The following is a 22617-nucleotide window of genomic DNA, read 5'->3' as shown; positions in this document are numbered from 1 at the left end:
GTTGGTAAATCAGATGCCTATAGGAGCCCCCCAATGGTTTGAACCCAAGGCACACTGAAGCATTTTATATGAAAGAAAGTGATGTTTCATACCTGTTCTGGCAAAGGGCCTACATCCAGCGTTTGGAATTTTGTTTCATTTATGTCTCTGGTGGTTCATATTCGCTTTCTAAAAATCTGATCCTTGAGAATATGTCAAGCGTGAAGGAGTGTTTGGGATGTGCTTTCTATCCCCCAGTTTGCACTCTGTGTTGAGCATTGCATGTACCAGTAGAAAAATGGCCCCAAGTTTGCCATTAGGTAAACTATTGATTAACACCTGGTCCAGGGCTAAAGCAAGGGCTGTTTGGCACTTTCCCTTGATAGTACAAATTGGAAATGGGCCATCTCCAATATTGTCCCATGTACAACAGAGCTCATGGTCTTGTAGTAATTCATTAACTGGTAGTGTTTTAATATTTGAGAACTATGGTTGTGCAATAATGTTATGACTCAAATAGAACTGGTGCTTTCAGCATTAGGTTGATAATTGTTTTTAATTTTGTGTGTTGAGATTATTAAATGTTACAGAATTCGCCATTAAACATGTTGAATAACTTTCCAGCAATGGTAACCCAAAAATCATGGGCATGTACTAAAACCCAAAACGTTGTGCATCCTGTACCGAGCCCGACACTCCGTGACGGCCTTTGTTTGGAGAACACATTGAGTAATCCTGCAGTCTCATGATTTAATCAATATACCTGTTATACTCCATGTTTAGAGCTGGCACTCCTCGCAAGATTGCTCTTGTGGTAGTCACCAGAAGTTCAGTGTACTCTTTCTAGGGGCTCCACTGTGGTGACTAAACATCACCACCAGGTGGCCTTGCCTAATTTTTCTTGCCAGGTGCAGTACGGCTGTTGTGGACACCTTCACAGTACTTGTACACAATAGCAAAATATAGAGTACTTCGGCAAAAAAAAGCTGGCCATTATCTTAGTGCGGGCACTTTTACATTTGCTTTGTTTCCCACCCCGAAGTTTGACGTGTGTTAAATGATGCGAGGCATTGTATACAGTGGTCGGACTTTTTGTGCGTTCTAGAAAGTTCTCTTTTTAGTAATTGTTTTGTGCTGTGTAGAAGTTTCCATTCTTGGAGATCTAGTTTATCTTCCTCTTTTACTCTTTCCTCCCCCCCCCCCCCCCCTATCCCCTGAAGCACTAGAACTAACCAGTGTAGCTTGGTGCTCCACACATTAACAGAAACCCTGTTGGGTGGGTGGTAGGAATCAGACTGATTAAAGAGAGGAGGTGATATGCCATTAGTTTTTTAATAAAATGCTGAACTGGATAATATTTTTGTAATGTATTGCCTCAAGTAGATCTGTCCACAAGTGTGGGAGCCTTGCCTTTTTGCTAGTAAGAAAACCAACCACTTTCAGACGAGCCACGGAATGGCGTTTGGGAAGTGGAAATGTCACACTGGTGCAGTAGAGCTATGTCCAAGACTGGTTCGACGAGAATGACCAGGAGATCCAGGAACTAATAAGCCGCAAGCGCAAGGCATTCCTGATCTGGAAACAGCAACAGAACTCGAGAGCCAGAAAGCTGCTCTACAGAAGCCTGAAGGCTGAGGTCCAACAAAAAAATTGGAACTTAAAGAACAGATGGTGGGTGGAGAAAGTGCAGGAGATCCAGCAGCTAGCCGACAACCACGACGTGTGTGGATTCTTTAGCACAGTCAAGACCACCTACGGCCCAAGCACCCAAGGTCCTACCCCACTGCGGGCCAAGAACGGAGAGGTACTCATCAAGGACAGAGAGGCAGTCCGTGCCCGTTGGAAGGAGCACTTCAAAGATCTCCTTAACCACGACTCTGTCTTCGACACGAGTGTCCTCAACTCCATCCCACAGCATGCTACCCGTCACCATCTCAGCACAACCCCAGCCCGGCATGAGGTTGAAAAGGCCATCCGACAACTGAAGAACAACAAGGCCTCGAGCAGATGGAATCCCCGCCGAGGCGCTAAAACATGGTAGAGAAGCATTATTGGCGCGAATACATGAACTCATTTCTCTTATTTGGAAGGAGGAGAGCATGCCAGGGGATCTCAGAGATGCCGTAATCGTGACCATCTTCAAGAAAGGTGACAAGTCCGATTGCGGTAATTACAGCGGAGTCTCTCTACTGTCTGCCACAGGGAAAGTCATCGCAAGAATCCTCCTCAATCGCCTTCTCCCAGTGGCTGAAGAGCTCCTCCCAGAGTCGCAATGCGGATTCCGCCCACTAAGGGGCACAATGGACATGATCTTCGCCGCGTGTCAACTACAAGAGAAATGCAGGGAACAGCACCAACCGCTGTACATGGCCGCCTTTGACCTCACAAAGGCCTTCGACACTGTCAACCGTGAGGGATTATGAAGTGTCCTCCTCAAATTCGGCTGCCCTCAAAAGTTTGTCGCCATCCTCTGCCTGCTTCACGATGACATGCAAGCCGTGATCCTGACCAACGGATCTACCACAGACCCAATTCATGTATGGACCGGGGTCAAGCAAGGCTGTGTCATCGTACCAATGCTCTTCTCGATCTTCCTGGCTGCAATGCTCCATCTCGCCCTCAGCAAGCTCCCCGTTGGAGTGGAGCTAATCTACAGAACAAACGGGAAACTATTCAACCTTCGTTGCTTCCAGTCCAGATCCAAGGTCATCCCACCCTCTGTCATCGAATTACAGTATGCAGACGACGCTTGCGCACGCTCTGAGGTTGAACTCCAAACCATCATCAACACCTTCACCGAAGCGTGTGAGAGCATGGGCCTTACACTAAACATCCGTAAGACAAAGGTCCTCTACCAACCTGCCCCACCACACAGTACTGCTCCCCGATTATCAAAATCCATGACAAGGCCTTGGACAACGTGGATCACTTTCCATGCCTCGGGAGCCTACGTCGAGCAGACGTCGATGCCGAAGTCCAACACTGCCCTCAGTGTGCCAGTGCAGCCTTCGGTCGCCTGAGGAAGAGAGTGTTTGAAGACCAGGACCTCAAACCCAGCACCAAGTTCATGGTCTACAGAGCAGTAGTGATACCTGCCCTCCTGTATGCTTCAGAGACATGGACCATGTACAGCAGGCACCTCAAAACACTGGAGAGGTACCATCAACGCTTCCTCCAAGATCCTGCAAATCCATTGGCAGGATAGGCGCACCAATGTCAGTGTTCTCGCTCAGGCCAATATCCCCAGCATTGAAGCTTTGACCACGCTTGATCAGCTCCGATGGACGGGCCACATCGTCCCCATGCCCGATACGAGGCTCCCAAAACAAGCGCTCTACTCGGAGCTCCGACACGGCAAGCGAGCCCCAAGAAAGCCTCCTTGAAAAAGTGCAACATCCCTACCGACACCTGGGAATCCCTGACCCAAGACCACACAAAAGTGGAGGAGAAGCATCCGGGAAGGCGCTGAACACCTCATCTCATCTTTTCGCCGGGAGCAAGCGGAAGCCAAGCGCAAACAGCGGAAGAAGTACACGTCAACTGTAGGGGGGCATCCTTTACCTGGTTTACGGTAATTTACCTGGTCAGGCAGCCTTGCCACTGCACTGTGACCAATTCCAATCAGCGGTTTCGAATCGCTAAACCCTCCTTCCAGTTCTGACTGGAGGAACTTATAATTAATGATATATTAAAAATGGACAAATGGTCTGGATGCAAGAAAGTCAAATTTTATTAAAACTAAAGAAACTACACCACTTGATCAAAGTAATCACGGTAAAATTGCTTAACAGGGGAAGGCAGACGGCAAAAATGACGGATAAATGGCTACAATGTTAACCGTACAATCTTAGCAACATTTCCCTTAAATTACCACCCCTTTTGCTTCTCACTAGATTGTCTTGCTAGTGGGTCAGAAGCCTTGCTCACCTGCAGTCCAAAGAGTAGAAGAGAAAAGAGAGATGCTTCCTGGGAAGCTATCTTTTATACCCCTTTTTTGGGGGGCCCGCCCAGATCTGATGTTCCTGGGCTAAAACAAAAGAGATCCAAACTGTCCACTTGTCTGGGATGGGTTTGGATAAAGTTGCAGTTTAAATGTGCCCATTGTCTGTGATGGCTTTCGAGTAAAGCTGCAGTGGTTTGAATGTGTTCTCCCATTCATGTAAACAGTTCCTCCTCAGTTTGGATGTGTCCACTTGATATACAAACAAATGCTAATAGCATTCAATTGCTTTGTAAACAAAGCATTGTCCTGTGGTCATCTGGAACTGCAATTGATTGACAGTCTTGAGTGCTTAGCAAACAAAGTCCCTTTGTTCATGCTGGCAGTTTAAAGCACTTGATCTTAGAGTCAATTTCAGTGAATGGATGTGTGTAAACAACCCAGTGTGCTTGCTGTCCGATGATTGGCTGATTCAAACGGGCTACTCCCCAGTGTAAACAAACAGCTTGTAGGTTACCGGACCCGCCCAATACCACAGGGTGACTGACAGCTCGGGCTCCATTCAAACCCACTACAGGGCAGGGCTGAGCTTTTTCATATGCTAACAGCCTGTCTGCTTCATATGCTAACAGCCTGTCTGTCCTTTTAAATTCTGTTTCCATGAGGTCTGTTCAGCCATTTTTAACAGTCCAAAACTCAAGAGTACATCTTTTAATAAAATGTACAATCTTAAAGTGTGTGATTTTCACAAAGTTCTTTGATTCCAGTGTCCAAGTGCTGCCCAGCTTACGAGCTTTGTAACGCAGCCTTTTGCGGTTCTGGGTATGTTTTAAAACATTGTCCAACCCAGAGACAATTTAAATCACACAGGTCTTTGTCCACGATGTGGATTAATATTTCCCAATCTTCGGGGGCTGAGGGGATTTTGCGACCCCCTACACAACCCAAGCACCCCACCCACCCGCCCCTTCAACCACCGTCTGCCCCACCTGTGACAGAAACTGTAGGTCCCGCATTGGACTCATCAGTCACCTGAGAACTCATTTTTAGTGTGGAAGCAAGTCATCCTCGGTTCCGAGGGACTGCCTAAGAAGAAGAAAGGGTGCTCTTTCTGAGGTTGGGAATAAGACACCTCATTGGCCCCGAGTAGAGAAAGCTTTTCCTTGCATCTAATTGTGATCTGTGAGTTCTTGATGCTGACTACCTTGCTTTTTCAGCTCAATGAATGCAACCTTTGAATGCATCACAACATCTGATTTGCTTGACTCACCGTCACCGAGCATTGTTGTGATGGCTTCAATTTATTGTCAATCAGGACCCTGCCAGATCTCTCATTTTCCATGCATATTATTTTCTCTCCATTAAGTAATAGTCCCTTCTGGGATGTTTTGTTCCCATGTGAAGCACTTTGCATTCTCTACATTGAATTTCATCTGTCACCTGTTGGTGCAGTTGGGTGCTTTATAACTCTGCAGCTGTGGAATAAAACTAGAAAGCATTTTTAATCAAGGTTTTTTGTGAAAACAGTGTGGTAAACCACTGTAGTTCACTGTGTTCACTGTTGTTGTTGTTGTTGACTCTTGTTTCACTGTTGTGCCTGACTATGCCTCAGCTGACTCCGCCCCTGGGCTACCGAGTATAAGAGCGGCCGCATGGCAGCTCCTGGCATTCGGTCGTCCACTAGAGGCATAGTCCTGATCTGTCTGAAGTGCAATTCAGTAGTTAATAAAAGCCTGTCGTTCTGAACTCTGCCCAGCCTTTTATTAGAATTGATAGCGCATCAATTTTATTAACTACTGAAAAAAAAAAAAACGATGCTGCAGATTCTTAAGATCAAGTGCCTGGAACTCGACCCGCAAGAACCGGACTCGACTGCTAAGTTCTCGCACTGGCTGCACTGTTTTGAGTCCTTTCTGACTGCATCCGGCGAGACCGTCGCCGCCGATGCCGACAAGCTCAGGGTGCTGAACTCTAAAGTAAACCACCGAGCTTTTGCCCTTATCCGGGACGCTACAAGCTACCAGGGGGCTATCGACATCTTGAAGGAGCAATACGCACGCCCGGTCAACTATGTTTACGCAAGACATCTCCTGGGGTCTCGCAAACAACAGCCCGGGGAACCCACAGAAGCATGCATACGGGCGCTGAAGGAACTCGGCCGAGCCTGCGAATGCAAGCAAGTAACAGCCACGGAACATACGGAGGAGCTCATCCGGGACGCCCTCGTGGCGGGCCTCAGGTCCACTCACACACGGCAGCGACTGCTGGAAAGTAGCGAGCTCGACCTGAAGAAGGCGATTTCACTCACCCTCTCGTTGGACGTAGCCCACCGGAACATGGAGGCCGACTCCCCGGACCGTGCGGCCGCCTCATGGATGCCGCAGCCGCCGCCACCTTGGGACGCGGCGCCGCCACGGGCCCTGGCCTCAACTGCTGCAGCGATGTCCCGCCCGAGCCAGAAATGTTATTTCTGTGGCCAAACCAAACACCCCAGGGCGCGCTGCCCGGCGAAAAACGCGGTCTGCTCTGCCTGCGGTAAGAAGGGACACTACGCTGGCGTCTGCAGAAGTCAGAAGACCCCTACCTCCAGCAGCGCCGCGTGCGATTCGTGGGAGCGGCCATCTTGCCTCCCTCCAGCCTCGTGGGGATCGGGATCGTCATGGGCGCCGCCATTTTGTCCTTCCTCTCCGACGCCGCCATCTTGTCCGCCATTCTGCCAACGGGCCCCCGACTCACCCACCGCCGCCTCACCGGGGTTCTACAGTGACGCTACCGACTCCACAGCGGCCCCCATCATGCTGGATCAATCCAGACCCCACCAGCTAGCCAGGTCCACGATGGACATCCAGGTAAATGGCCGCGCCACAACTTGCCTTTTTGATTCCGGGAGCACGGAGAGCTTCATACACCCTGATACAGTACGGCGCTATTCCCTCTCGGTCCGGCCAACGCGCCATCGGATCTCCATGGCCTCGAAATCCCACTCAGCAGACGTCGGCGGCTACTGCGTAGTGACCCTCTCGGTGAAGGGCTCCGTATATAAAAATGTAAAGCTATTCGTCCTGCCACATCTCTGCGCTGCCGTTCTACTGGGGTTGGACTTTCATTGTCACTTGACATACGGTGGACCACTTCCCCCGCTCACTGCAACCAGCAGTTTTTAAATTGCCTGCCGCGCCCCACCTGTAGTCTCTCCACCCTCAAAATCACCCCCCCCCCCCCTGTTCGCCAACCTCACCCGCGACTGCAAGCCTATCGCCACAAAGAGCAGGCGATACAGCACCGGGGACAGATCCTTCATAAGATCTGAGGTGACGCGGCTCCTGAAAGAGGGGATTATTGAGGATAGTACCAGCCCCTGGCGAGCCCAGGTGGTAGTCGTTAAGACTGGCAACAAGCAGCGCCTAGTCATCGACTACAGCCAGACTATCAACAAGTACACCCAGTTGGACGCATACCCCCTCCCCCGCATAGCCGACATGGTTAATAAGATAGCGCAATAGCGCGTTTTCTCGACCATTGACCTCAAGGCAGCATACCACCAAATCCCTATCCGCCCTGAGGACCGCCAGTACACAGCTTTCGAGGCAAACGGCCGCCTTTTTCACTTCCTCAGGGTTCCTTTTGGCGTCACCAACGGTGTCTCCGTCTTCCAGAGGGCGATGGACCGGATGGTCGACGAGAATGCGTTACAGGCCACGTTTCCCTACCTGGACAACGTGACCATCTGCGGCCATGACCTGCAGGACCATGACGCCAATCTTGATAAGTTCCTCCGCACGGCCCAACTCCTAAACCTCACGTACAACAAGGAAAAGTGCATATTCCGCACAGCCCGCCTCGCTATCCTTGGTTGCGTGGTGAAACACGGAGTCATCAGTCCTGACCCTGACCGGATGCGCCCGTTGATGGAACTTCCCCTGCCCCACTGTCTCAAGGCCCTCAAAAGGTGCCTGGGCTTCTTTTCCTATTACGCCCAGTGGGTCCCTCATTATGCGGACAAAGCCCGTCCACTTATCAAGTCCACTTCCTTCCCCTGACGGCGGAGGCCCGCTTAGCCTTTCACCGTATAAAAGATGACATTGCCAAGGCCACCATGCACTCGGTAGACGAGTCCATCCCCTTCCAGGTGGAGAGCGATGCATCCGACTTTGCCCTGGCCGCTACCCTTAACCAGGCGGGAAGACCCGTGGCCTTCTTTTCACGAACCCTCCAGGGTTCCGAACTCAGACACTCCTCTGTGGAAAAAGAGGCCCAGGCCATTGTGGAGGCGGTGCGGCACTACCTGGCTGGAAAACGATTTACCCTGCTTACTGACCAGCGTTCAGTTGCTTTCATGTTCAACAACAAGCAGAGGGGTAAAATCAAAAATGACAAGATTTTGAGGTGGAGAATCGAACTTTCCACCTACAATTACGACATCTTGTACCGGCCAGGGAAACTCAACGAACCCTCAGACGCTCTATCGCGAGGCACATGCGCCACCGCGCAGATCGATAGACTACGGGGCCTCCACAACGACCTCTGCCACCCGGGGGTCACCAGGTTCTTCCATTTCATTAAGGGCCGCAACCTGCCTTACTCCATCGAGGAGGTCAGGACCATGACCAGGAGCTGCCCAATCTGTGCAGAGTGCAAGCCGCGCTTCTATAGGCCTGACAGAGCAAACCTGATCAAGGCCACCCGCCCTTTTGAGCGCCTGAGTATCGACTTTAAAGGGCCCCTCCCCTCCTCTGACCGCAATGTGTACTTCCTCAACATAGTTGATGAGTACTCCCGTTTCCCTTTTGCCATCCCCTGCCCGGACATGACCACCGCTACGGTCATTAAATGCCTGCACAACCTCTTTGCTCTGTTCGGTTTTCCCAGCTATATTCATAGCGACCGGGGCTCGTCCTTCATGAGCGACGAACTCCGTCAGTACCTGCTCATGAGAGGTATTGCCTCAAGCCGGACCACCAGCTACAACCCCCGGGGGAACGGACAGGTTGAAAGAGAGAACGCGACGGTCTGGAAGGCGGCCCTCCTAGACTTAAAAGCTAGGGGCCTTCCGACCTCCCGTTGGCAGGATGTCCTACCCGATGCGCTCCACTCCATCCGGTCACTGCTGTGTACAGCCACCAACGCAACCCCCCATGAGCGAATGTTTGTTTTTCCCCGGAGGTCCACATCCGGTAACCCACTACCACACTGGCTGACGTCCCCAGGGCCCGTCCTGCTGAGGAAGCATGTAAGGTCCCACAAAACGGCTCCCCTGGTAGAGAAGGTTCACCTCCTCCATGCCAACCCCCAGTACGCCTACGTGGCATACCCGGACGGGCGGGAGGATACAGTCTCCATTAGAGATCTGGCACCCTCGGGGTCCACTGACCCGCCACCATTGCCCCCCACCACGACCCCCTCCGACACGGCCCAAAATTCAGTAGACCCAATTCTCACCCCTGTCCATTCCACCCCAGTAGACGGCATGCCGCGCCCCCAGGACCAGCCGGAGTCTACTCGCCCACCCAACACCAAAGGGGACGATACGCCGGTGCTGGACCCCGCTCAAGACGCGCCGTGGGAAGCTGTACCATCGCAACCGTCGCCACGAAGATCTCGACGGCAAACGAGGCCGCCCGACAGACTCGCCTACTCGAACTTTTGATACACTTCACCCCGCCGGACTTAATTTTAAACGAGGGGTGAATGTGGTAAACCACTGTAGTTCACTGTGTTCACTGTTGTTGTTGTTGTTGTCGTTCACTCTTGTTTCACTGTTGTGCCTGACTATGCCTCAGCTGACTCCGCCCCTGGGCTACCGAGTATAAGAGCGGCCGCATGGCAGCTCCTGGCATTCGGTCGTCCACTAGAGGCATAGTCCTGATCTGTCTGAAGTGCAATTCAGTAGTTAATAAAAGCCTGTCGTTCTGAACTCTGCCCAGCCTTTTATTAGAATTGATAGCGCATCAAACAGCTGAGAGTATTTTAACAAAAGATTTTTTCCTCAATAATTTAGTAATGTGTTTACTCCAGAACAATGTGTTGAAGTCCAGAATTCTGGGGGAAACAGTGCAGCCCAGACTGACAGACGAAAATCTGAAATAAAAATAGAAAATGCTGAGAAGACGAGATTGGTACATTGTAATTACTTGCATTGTAGCCTACATTTGAAAATGTATGTCAATACATTACTTCATCGTATACTGAATTTCCTTTAAATGTCGCAGTAAACAGTCTTTCATTCTGCCTTAGCTTTTGCACTTGACATCAGTAAGTAAACAGACCCATATCAAGTTGTCATTCTAAGGTGGGTTGGAGGTGTATGTGATGTGTGTATTACAAGGCTGTATCACGCTGCAAACACTTAACTTTTTTTTGCAAATTAAGTCAGGGGAAGGCAGCAGCAGCCAACTTCCTGGCACCATGGGTGGCTCTGTTGCACAGGCTGGGAGGAAAAAGTGTGGAAGAGCTATAGTGATAGGGGACTCAATTGTAAGGGGAATAGATAGGCGTTTTTGCGGCCGCAATCGAGATTCCAGGATGGTGTGTTGCCTCCCTGGTGCAAGGGTCAAGGACGTCTCGGAGCGGCTGCAGAACATTTTGGAGGGGGAGGGCGAACAGCCAGTTGTCGTGGTGCACAAAGGCACCAACGATATAGGTAAAAAACGGGATGAGGTCCTAAAAGCAGAATATAGGGAGTTAGGAGGTAAATTTAAAAATAGGACCTCAAAGGTAGTAATCTCAGGATTGCTACCAGTGCCACGTGCCAGTCAGAGTAGAAATAGGAGGATATTTCAAATGAATACGTGGCTAGAGGAATGGTGCAAGGAGGAGGGATTCAAATTCCTTGGACATTGGAACCGGTTCTGGGAGAGGTGGGACCAGTACAAACGGGACGGTTTGCACCTGGGCAGGGCCGGGACCAATGTCCTAGGGGGAGTGTTTGCTAGTGCTGTTCGGGGGGGTTTAAACTAAAATGGCAGGGGGTTGGGAACCTGAGCAGGGAGAGAGAGGAAAGGAAAACAGGGATAAAAGTAAAAGATAGGAAGGAGAAAAACAAAAGTGGCAGTCAGAGAAATCAACGGTTTAAATCAAACGTGGCCACGGTAAATAATAATTCAAATAGGTCTAAGAGCGTTAAAAAAACAAGCCTGAAGGCTTTGTGTCTTAATGCGAGGAGCATTTGTAATAAGGTGGATGAATTGGCTGCGCAAATAGAGGTAAACGAATATGATTTGGTTGGGATTACGGAAACGTGGCTCAAGGATGGCCAAGACTGGGAACTCAACATCCAGGGGTATTCGATATTCAGGAAAGATAGGCAAAAAGGAAAGGGAGGTGGGGTAGCATTACTGGTTAAAGAAGGGATTAATACAATTGTAATGAAGGATATTAGCTCTGATGATGTGGAATCTGTATGGGTAGAATTGAGAAATACTAAGGGGAAAAAAACATTAGTGGGAGTGGTATATAGACCTCCAAACAGTAAGGCGGAGGTTGGGGATGGCATTAAAAGGGAAATTAAAGAAGCGTGCAATAAGGGCACAGCAGTCATCATGGGTGACTTTAATCTACATATAGATTGGGCCAACCAAATTAGTAACAATACTGTGGAGGAGGAATTCCTGGAGTGTTTACGGGATGGTTTCCTGGACCAATATGTCGAGGAACCAACCAGAGATCAGGCCATCTTAGACTGGGTATTATGTAACGAGGAAGGATTAATTGGCAATCTTGTTGTACGAGGCCCCTTGGGTCGGAGCGATCATAATATGATCGAATTCTTCATTAAGATGGAGAATGAAGTAGTTGACTCGGAGACAAGGGTCCTCAATTTAAATAAAGGAAACTACGATGGTCTGAGGAGCGAGTTGGGTAGGATTGATTGGGGGATGGCACTCAAAGGGTTGACAGTGGATAGGCAATGGCAAACATTCAAAGACCAAATGGATGAACTACAGAATTTGTTCATCCCAGTTTGGCATAAAAATAAAACAAAAAAGGTGACCCAACCGTGGCTAACAAGGGAAATTAGGGATAGCATAAGGTCCAAGGAGAGGGCATATAAATTGGCCAGAAAAAGCAATAATCCTGAGGATTGGGAGCAGTTTAGGATTCAACAAAGGAGGACAAAGGGATTAATTAAGAAAGGGAAAATAGAATATGAGAGTAAGCTTGCAGGGAACATAAAAACTGACTGTAAAAGCTTTTATAGATATGTGAAGAGAAAAAGATTGGTGAAGTCAAGCGTAGGTCCCTTGCAGTCAGAATCAGGGGAATTTATAATGGGGAACAAAGAAATGGCAGACCAACTAAATACATATTTTGGTTCTGTCTTCACAAAGGAGGACACAAATAACCTCCCAGAGGTGCCAGGGAACATAGGGTCTGATGAAAGGGTGGAACTGAAAGAAATCAGTATTTGTAGGGAAATGGTGTTAGGAAAATTGATGGGACTGAAGGCCGATAAATCCCCAGGGCCTGATAATCTACATCCCAGGGTACTTAAGGAAGTGGCCCTAGAAATAGTAGATGTATTGCTGGTCATCTTCCAGAACTCGATAGACTCTGAAACGGTACCCATGGATTGGCGGGTAGCTAATGTTACCCCACTATTCAAAAAAGGTGGTAGAGAAAAGGCGGGGAATTATAGACCGGTAAGCTTGACATCGGTAGTGGGGAAAATGCTAGAGTCCATTATAAAAGACGTAATAGCAGAGCACTTGGAAAGCAGTGACTGGATCGGACAAAGTCAATATGGATTTACAAAAGGTAAATCATGCTTGACTAATCTACTGGAATTTTTTGAGGATGTAACTGGTAAAATAGATAAAGGAGAACCAGTGGATGTGGTGTATTTGGACTTTCAGAAGGCTTTCAATAAGGTCCCGCATAAGAGATTAGCGTGCAAAATTAAGGCACATGGGATTGGGGGCAAGGTATTGACTTGGATAGAGAACTGGTTGGCGGACAGAAAGCAAAGAGTTGGAATAAACGGGTCGTTTTCCGAGTGGCAGGCAGTGACTAGTGGGGTACCGCAAGGATCGGCCCTGGGACCCCAGCTGTTCACAATATATATTAATGATCTGGACGAGGGAATTGGATGTAATATCTCCAAATTTGCAGACGACACAAAGCTGGGTGGGAGGGTATGCTGTGAGGAGGATGTCGTGAAACTCCAGTACGATTTGGACAGGTTGGGCGATTGGGCAGAAACATGGCAAATGCACTATAATGTGGATAAATGTGAGGTTATCCACTTTGGTGGCAAAAACAGGAAGGCAGATTATTATTTGAATGGCAATAGATTGGGAGAAGGGGAAGTGCAAAGAGACCTGGGTGTTCTTGTGCACCAGTCGCTGAAGGTAAGCATGCAGGTGCAGCAGGCGGTTAAGAAGGCAAATGGTGTGTTGGCCTTCGTAGCAAGAGGGTTCGAGTACAAGAACAAGGATGTCTTGCTGCAGTTGTACAGGGCCTTGGTGAGACCACACCTTGAGTATTGTGTGCAGTTTTGGTCGCCTTACCTGAGGAAGGACGTTCTTGCCATGGAAGGAGTGCAGCGAAGATTCACCAGGCTGATACCTGGGATGGCAGGAATGACGTATGAGGAGAGATTGTGTCGATTGGGCTTATACTCACTGGAGTTTCGAAGATTGAGAGGGGATCTCATCGAAACCTATAAAATTCTGTCAGGCCTGGACAGACTAGATGCAGGAAGGATGTTTCTGATGGCCGGGGAGTCCAGAACCAGGGGTCATAGTCTAAGGATAAGGGGTAAGCCATTTAGGACTGAAATGAGGAGGAATTTCTTCACCCAGAGAGTGGTGAACCTGTGGAATTCTCTGCCACAGAGGGCGGTGGAGGCCAGCTCATTAAGTATATTCAAGAAAGAGTTGGATATATTTCTTAAGGCTAAAGGGATCAAGGGATATGGGGAGAAGGCAGGGACCGGGTACTGAATTTGGATGATCAGCCATGATCTCATTGAATGGCGGAGCAGGCTCGAAGGGCCGAATGGCCTACTCCTGCTCCTATCTTCTATGTTTCTAAGTCCTTTTTGAAATGAAGTCCGGGCATGTTTCAGTTCACAGAATGCCTGCAGATACTGACGCTGAGCTATGTTGACAAGTCTGGTCATTTGAACAGCACCACCTGTTGGCTGTTGGCAGGAGGTTAAAGCTGAGTAGCCGGTGAGGAACCACACTGACTGCGGGCACTATAGGCATAAATTTGATCCTTAGTGCTGCTTGGCTGGGCTGCAGGATGTTCATGTCTACTTGCTCTGGTTTATCTGGCAGGGAATTGGCAAGGACTGAATGGACTGTCAGAAAGGTGTCCATGATGCTTGTTGTTTCTGCGTCTCTAGGGAAAAAATTTTGTTTTCCCATTATCTATTCACATTTTATCTTGTAATCTTGTGTGTAAAATGTGCATTCATTTCTATTATGAAATATTCAACTGTGTGTATATTTTTGGAAAAGTAGGCATGATGAGATTGAAGAATTGCTTTGTTGTGCTTTTATGAGACGTGCGACCTAAATTCCCATTCTGAGATTTAGAAATGCTCCACAGCTGCTGCTGTATACATTTTCAAAAGATTCCATTAATTGCAACATCTGAAATTACAATTACAGCTTTTTGTGAGACCACAACAGTCATCAGTTTCCAACATGAATTTAAAATGAATTGTATAACTTTCCAAGTAGACATTACAACTCTTCCAGGTTCAATTTTAAGCTAGTGTGAAGTCAGTTGAAAACCTGTAATTAATATTTGACCTGTTTGTAAATAACACCTTGCACAGCGGAAGGAGAAATAATCCTCTTTTTTTTAAATAAAAAGTACAGTATTGAAATTGTGTTTCAGAACCAACTTGGCACATCCCATCTGTATCAAAGGTAACATCTGCACTTAGAGATAGCCCCAACGGGAGGCTAATAAGACAAGAAGTCGTAGGCCACGTTTCTCCCAACAAGCAAGGACAGGTAAACAAGTTAAAATCCATTGCATGCTTGTTCTGCATCTCTTCCAACATACGAGGGGTGATTTCTTCTTTCTTGTTAATGATCTTGATCTCCAGAACAAAGTTTGAGTGCTTAACGTGTTGTATAGTTAACCTGCAGATAGGAAATTACTGAAAGCCTTATACTGGTTCTCACGGTGACGTATTTAATTGGGCGTGTTGACATGCAAAAGTGCCTTTGTAAAAAAAATGCAGAGTTGCATTAGAGGAAACTGCTCTGCACTCGTCCGCAACAGCCCTGCTAAACAGCTTCTGTGGAGCTCCTGTTCAAGCTGAACCTTCGGTACTATATAAGTTATAAATCACTCTGCAAAAAGAGTAAAAATCTGGTGATGCATTTTTACTCCTAGTCCTTGGCACTAATTTCCAGTTGAGGAACTCTGGGAACCAAAAACTTCCGCTCCGATCCCGCTACAGCCTTTGACATGGCATAATGTCGAGTGGGGAGAGGAGGATGCTGAGAAGAAGATGGACAAAATTAAAAATGGACCTGAACCCACAATCATGGCGATGGTTTTCCTTTCGGAAGAAAGGAGGGAGGCAGGCAAAATCTGCTAGAGAAAGAGTTGTAAAGAGCAAGGGCCGTAGTGATCCGCTGTCCAAGGCGGAGCACGGGCAGTTGGAGAGGAGCATACTCGGAGGAGTGGAGGATGTTGGCTGGGGTGCACGGTTGGAAGAATGTAATCCACGAGTGCTTAAAAAAAAAACTTTCACGATATGTACATTTTCAAACCGAGGTTGTATTGAATTTCAGTGAACTTGGAAAGCAGAGTCCAAGAAAAAAAAACTGAAGAAATATACAGAATGATGAGGCATAATTTTCAGGGAGTAAAATAAAAAATGTCCTCTTGATTTTGGTGAGCAGTCTTCCAAGGGTTAAATATTTTGAAATTAAATATATTTTTTGGTTTCAGTTAGTCTCTTCCTCCCTCCTCGCGTCCCCACCCCTCCAAAAAAAAAACACAAGACATGAAGCGACCTGGGTAGCTACTTCTTTCACCTCTAAATAACATGAAACATAAACAAAAGCATTAGGAAACCAAGCGAAGACACGTACTCAGTCAGGCTCCATTGACCAGTAATAGTTTATGAAAAATTGATGTTTTCACATGGCCAGGTAGCACCAATGAGCCAACCGTTAAGATATTTCCGTGGGGGCGATTGTTTAAACGCTTTTGCTTGTGCTCTTGACATCAAGCAGTTAGTGGTTGCGTAGTCCCAGCCCTGTGCTGTCCACGGGGTCAACGTGGTATGGCCCGACAGGGTCATCTTAAGGCTCCGTGTTTAATGGGAGGAACATATTCAGTACGTAGAACGTGACACATGGTCACTATGTCACCACTTTTTACTGAGTCTGGTCACCATACAATCGGTCAGGTGCAATGGCTTGTATGGATCAGGTACTCGCACCACAGATTCACTGAGGCATCAGGGATCTCCCCCACCACCCCATGCCAGCTCTTATGATTCACTTTCAATGCAATCTCTAATACTTGGAGAGGTGTTGTTTTATACACTGCTGAAATGTTCCCTGAACATATTAATGTACCATTTAGGTCACTGAAGTGTTGACCATCAGCATCTGAAGCATATTCTCTCTGCTGATCAATTTTGTTGATAGTTTCCCATGACAGCTTATCCCACGTGAACTGTGTCTGTTGCTCTCGATGAAGCTTTGAGGTGTTTTTTTAATTGTTAGTCATCTGGATTTTGCTCTGCACTGATGACTGATGAACTTGAAATCTCTGTTCTGACAACTCTTCTACATGGGGCAAGTCAAGTCCATTTGCTTTGGAGAGCAGTTCGTCACAACGATAAAGTTAGGTTACAGCTGTGGTGCACGTACACTTGATGCAATGCCATATGGCAGGAGATGTGTTGCAGCATGACATCTCACAACAGATTACTGCACTTAAAAACTATGCAGTGGGATTTGCTGCCTGTGCACTAGAGTTTTCCATAGCCAGCCCAGGAGCTGGGGAAATGCAGCTATCTGAGTGGAGCTGAAGCGGTAGCAAGAGAACAGTGCACCTGCACAATGTACAACTTTCATATCAAGCAACAAACTCTCCCAACCTTCAGCTGTAAACATGGCGCCTGGAGAGAGGAGGGTTTATATTTGCTTCGCTGGGCTTTCTGCCTGTGGAGGGGTCCAGGACCATCACCTCTATGGATAGATCTACCAGATAAACCCACCTGGAGATTCAATTGCCACTGATGTTGGGGCTGCCGTCAGCAATGCCACTGTGATAGGACAGAGGCATCATGGTGTTGTATCTAAGGCTGGAGAAGGTTTATGATTTATAATATCTGTTTACATCATGTTCGCAATAACCAATTAGCAGTTTCTTAATGTATAGGTTTCTTATCTAACTTAAAATTTTGCTTTTAAGAATTTTGCTGCAACCATTTTAGATGACAAATTTTGAATTGTGAGTTTTATTAATTGAGCAGTAGCTGTTAAATAGTTCAGAGCATAGACCCCAAGTAACTCTGTTTCCTTCCCTGCCCCTCCCCCACTCTCTTCCAAGACTGATGCTCAGTATTCCAGTCACTCGAGCAGCAACACACTTTCCAGCAATGCTTCAAGTGCCCACAGTGATGAGAAGTGGTATGACACGGGGGACCGCACGGAGTCTGAACTAAATGGATATAACTACATTCAAGGCACATCCGCAGACAGTGGCATTGACACAACTTCTTATGGGCCCTGTCATGGCACCGTGTTGTCTTCGGGAACTCCAGCTTGTCCAACAAGTTCTTTGAGGTCTGCGCCACTAAAGGAGAAGGCGGCTTCTCCTTGGCCTGGTTCCAGTGAGGGTGGCATGCATTGCAGCCGATTAGGAGATCGGGCAGCTCACGGTTACGAAAGGAGGGGAGCACTATCGCCAGCACCGAGTACAGAAAGTCAAAGCAAGTCTTACGGAGGATTAGCGCACAGTACATCAAATCTACCAGTTCGAGAAAGCAGTGCATACAGCCTCAGTGATACCTCCTCCCAATCCAGGTAATTCATTGGTTTTTTTACCTCAATAAATATGTGTTACCTCTGGTTTCCCTTTTTGCCCACCTCACCATCCCATCCAGTGTGCGAAAACAGTGCATATAGCTTCAGTTATGCCTCCACAAGTTAAGGTGGGGGTCTGTCAATTTACTCTCTGGTCAACCATTAGAGCCTCTTATGAGAATAACCTGGGCTGAGGGCACCCTGCCCAGCCCATTGCAAAGTGAGAGAGAATAGCCAAGGGTGAGTGCTGCTGACGTGCTCCCTGAATGACTGGGAGTAATCGTGTAGTTCGAAGTGAGAACGGGAAACCTGCTTCTCGGCTGGGAGTTGCACCAGTGTTGCTAATTGACTCCCTATCATTTTCCCTCCATCACTCTCTTTTGGGAAAGTTCTAGCCTTTGCTTGGCACCTCCACACACACGCACTACTGCGGTCAGTAGCTAAGCATGTGGTAAATGACCATACATCACGCTATGGCATAGTGTATTTCAGCTCTATTGGGTCGCCCCCCAGATCATTTATAGTGGTAATCTTGCACTTCCAGCAGTGAGCTGTGCTGAGTTGGAGAATACATCTTTGTAGCCCCATCTCTGACCCATGCTTCTTGCGATTGTGTGATTTCAGATTTACCCTTACATATTTAAACGCTAAAATTTGCACTTGACCAGATGCTTTACAAACTATTGTACTTGAACATCTATACACAGCACATGCCACCATAGGAGTCAATCAGGAACAACAACCATGGGATAATTTTTTTTTAAATTACCTCCATCCTTAGCCCAGGAATGCTGAAGCTAATTGCATCACCTCATTGCCAGTCTGATTGAGCGCAGCTAACTCACCATTGGGCCGGGAAGGAAGCATGGCCTTTCTGATCTGTATAACTCTGTGCCGCACCATGTTATCCAATAAATCATCACAAGAACTTCACGGGTTATCAATTTATTTCCCCAAGAGAAAATATCCCATGGAGTTAGAACAGTAAGTATTTGGAAACTTTTAAATGAAACAGAAGCCACACTTCTCATTGACTGTCAACGCTCCATTGTAGCTGGTATCCTGCTCTGGTGAGTAGGATTAGCTGGGTAAACAGATGGCTGTAGTTTAAGATCCTGATCCTGAAATGTCAATTAAATATTGTAGAATAAGTCGAGCATGCACCTTGACGTCAGAATGTTCCTACCGCACAATGTCTGATGTTTTTCATGAATAATTTGGTGATATTTATGTGTCTATGATTTACAATTACAATGGTTATATATTCTGTGAAAACATGTTGCTTTGAGCATGTCAGTGTGATTGGTATGTGTTAAGTGTCTGAACCTGAAGAGGAAATTGTTACATGTGCCTAAGCTCTCATTAGTAAACCAGCATCAGAAATTTAGCGCCGTTGCCAGAAATCTGTGTCTCTTTTTTGTAATACCTTACAGCTAGATTAATAACCTGCAGGACAGTTTTGTCAGGAACAGTGCCCAAGAAGAGGGTGTTCTCTATATGCCCTGCACCAAGTCCCACTTACCCATCACCCTTGTCTCTGCTGGCCTACATTGCCCTTGATCCTCCAACACCTTAAATTTAAATCATCATGTTTATATCCCTTCCTGACCTTGCCCCTCCCTGTCTCCTCAAACCCTACAATCCCAACATGAACTTTCCAGTCCTCTGACCCTGGCCCCTTGTGAACCCCACTCTCTCTTTACCCCACCATAGGCGACCGTGCCTTCAGCCACCTCGGCCCCAAGCCGTGGAATTGTCTCCCTAAACTCCTCTGCCTCTCCACCTCTCCTTTTTAAGAACCTCCTTAAAACCCACCTCTTTGATCAAGTGACACCTTTTCCCTAGGTGAGATTTATTAGTGGTACAACCATTGTTATACCAATTTATACATGGAAAAAATGTTCAACATCTTCCTTTTATAACCATACAAATCCAAGGGATCTGATGAGCCCTTTGAGCAAAAAGAATCTTTCCCCGTGCCCTGTAGTATTTAACCAGACTGTTTTAGGAAGAGTTATTGGACATTTGAAATGACACATCTGACCTTTTTCCCCCCCCCCCTTTCCCATCCAAGCAAATCTGTAGAAAAGATGGAGAAACCTTCCCTCCATCACGTTCCACCTTTGCCTGCACACCATGCAGATCCTTTCAGTTCTCTATTAATGCCAAGCCAGCAAAAATAAATGATTACTTGTCCAATTCAGCTAACTTGGCATAATTTAATAAAAATCGATTCATTGTAACGAAGGGGAAAATTGTAGTCCAAAGTTGGTATTGTTGGACCAAAATAAGGACTGAAATATTGGCCGTCCAGTGAGATGCAAGTTCCTTTATTCCCTTAAGCTGCACATTCTTTGTCACAACTAATTTTGTTTTCCGCTCTAGTACTCTGAGTTCAAGACATTCCATAAGCCCAGTGGTCTTCACACACAGTAGGAGTTCACCTCATGACGAGATTCGGCCGACTCCTTCACCGCAGCCTTCTCTCCAATCAGCTTCGGCATCTGGGCCCAGAACGTTTTACCCCCGTCAAGGGGCTACCAGCAAGTACCTAATAGGCTGGAAAAAAGCCAGAAGGGACTACCATTAACTCTGTTGGATTTGTGGATACAAGAAAGTAAGATTCTAAGTCTTCCACTAACTCCCTGAAGTGTTCTTTTCTTTCTCCTAACCCACACTGTGTAACCAGGTTAAATTTTTATGCATAAAACCACAAGACGCGCACTCAGTGGAAATCCCTCTCCCCACCCATCTCCGAGTACAGTTGGCCAGGTCACATCTACCTCGCTGCAGCTACTGCTCTCCTAAAATGAATTGTGGCCTCAACGAAGGGGCAGAGAGGTTGGTTCAGACGAGTGTACTTGTGTTCTGAAACCAAATACAGAACATCTGTGTCTCGCTTGTTCTAAGAGCAAGAAGGAACAACCATTACTAATAATGTGTGTGAATTACTGTTACGATCAAGCTCAATGACTATGCAAACCTTGTAGTATAAGTTCAATAACACATGCCTGAAAACAGAGCTCCATATACTGTGTATTTATAAAATATTATGTACCCATGGTTTGATACCAGATAGTTTCACCAGAGTGTTAGCAAATCAATTTCATATGTTATTTGTGGAAAGATTTTTTTTTTTTTTGAAACCCAGGTCAGGCCATACAATACTGGGAGTAAAGATGCTCAAAGGGGAAATAAGCCTAGGAAATGGGATACTTTGCTGCATGAACTTCACAAGATAAATGTGGAAGTAGAAGGTCTTTTGGCCCATCCTTATAAAAAAGACTACAGTTATCCTGGCCCCAATCGTATAATCCAACTTTCTCAAGAAATAATCGGGTTTTGTCGAGGTCCATTCCAACAATTGATTACTCTGTGTGAAGAACTTTCTGGTATCAGTCCTAAATTTGTCTTCTCCCTTTGCTGTCCCTTTTACATCAGTCCTTGAAATAGTGCTTCCATTTGTTGTTGGCCCTGGTGCCTTAAGTTGTACCTTATTTAGTGTACCTTGCCAGAGGGTAGCTTTCTTGCAACAAGCTAAAATCATGTAGACAACCAGCTGTTTCTGCCCAGTGGTAGCAGAGACAACTGATTGTTGTTGCAATTTTAACTTGTTGCAGGAACGCTTCATGCTCACTCCACCGTGATCGGCTAAATCGTTGAAACATCACCAGATTTAATGGGGACCTGCTGCAGACACGCGCGCAAATAATTTTCTTGTAGTATAATTTTTTTTTTTAAAGGCACCAGTGTGCACAATAAAGACAAAGATGCTTGTTTCTTGGCACTTACCTTCTCCTTTAAATTTCCTGCTGTGTTGCCACTCTAATGCACTGAAATCCAACCCAAAGATCAAACCTGCTGTTGTCGCAGATTAACAGAATTTCTGCCACGTGAGGTGCCTGCACCTGTGTTGTTTTTGTTGGCAATGCTAGAATGCTGCACTGAAACAGCCACATACCAGACAGCTCAGACAGTCTTTTCATGTTTACAGTTGCCCTAATGGATGAGGCGTAGAGAAGATTGCTGAGTTCTGACTAAATCTGCCACCCTTTATTCTTTTTGTCATGCAATATGCTTTCCAGTTAGTGGATTCCCAGGTTTATCAGAGTGCATGCATATTGCTGGTTTGGAAAATCTCCTCAACCTTTAGATCAAGTGTTTTTTTAATCCTGAAGCTTCAATGTTTTATTTTCTTTTTTTTCAAAAGGAAATTTCCCACAACTTTTTACCTCTGGTGAATGTCAGGTAGTTGTGTGTTTTTTTTTAAAGAAATGTATTCTCTCAATAACCAGCTTTTTGCAGTGCCAGAAAGTGTTTGCTGGTCTTTGGGACATGGGTGTGATTTTCTTTGATGTGTTGGTTGTAGTGCAACAGGTTTGGTGCATGGGGCTTTATGGTATGAATTGTGAATTGCATGAAGGCATTTGACATACAGCTGGGACCTGCTCACATTCGGTCTAAGTAGGGTGCCTTGGAAAAATGCCAACATCCAGCTACACTCAACTCAAAAGTATTCAACTATAGGAACGGAGGTTCCTAGCTGAAGAATTGAGATTGACGCAGAGAATCAAAAACAATAAAATTTAATGAACAAACGAAGTTAAACGGATACAATGCAAATAGGCCTGGTCTGGTTGAAAGCCTCTCTAGAACTGCTAGAAGGTTCTGAGCACTGACGTCATG

At 46.7% G+C, this 22617-nt stretch overlaps 1 protein-coding gene across 1 annotated transcript in view; it reads left to right on the top strand.

The window, feature by feature from the left end:
* The window catches only part of LOC147109567 (signal-induced proliferation-associated 1-like protein 1), a 407870-nt gene extending 385336 nt beyond the window's left edge, over positions 1-22534 (top strand). The window contains 5 exon segments of the mRNA XM_086003627.1: positions 14768-14886; positions 17456-17931; positions 20317-20494; positions 20496-20548; positions 22142-22534. Of these exon segments, the coding sequence (XP_085859753.1) occupies positions 14768-14886; positions 17456-17931; positions 20317-20494; positions 20496-20548; positions 22142-22172 (857 nt within the window). The 3' untranslated portion in view covers positions 22173-22534.
* The last annotated feature ends 83 nt before the right edge of the window (positions 22535-22617 follow it).

The sequence above is a fragment of the Somniosus microcephalus genome, chromosome 12, assembly GCF_052327205.1.
Source record: "Somniosus microcephalus isolate GS21.2 chromosome 12, FLI_Smic_1.0, whole genome shotgun sequence".
In the NCBI taxonomy this organism is placed as follows: domain Eukaryota; kingdom Metazoa; phylum Chordata; class Chondrichthyes; order Squaliformes; family Somniosidae; genus Somniosus; species Somniosus microcephalus.
The sequence above is the reverse complement of the archived record's forward strand: the minus strand, read 5'-3'. Positions and strand labels throughout refer to the sequence as shown.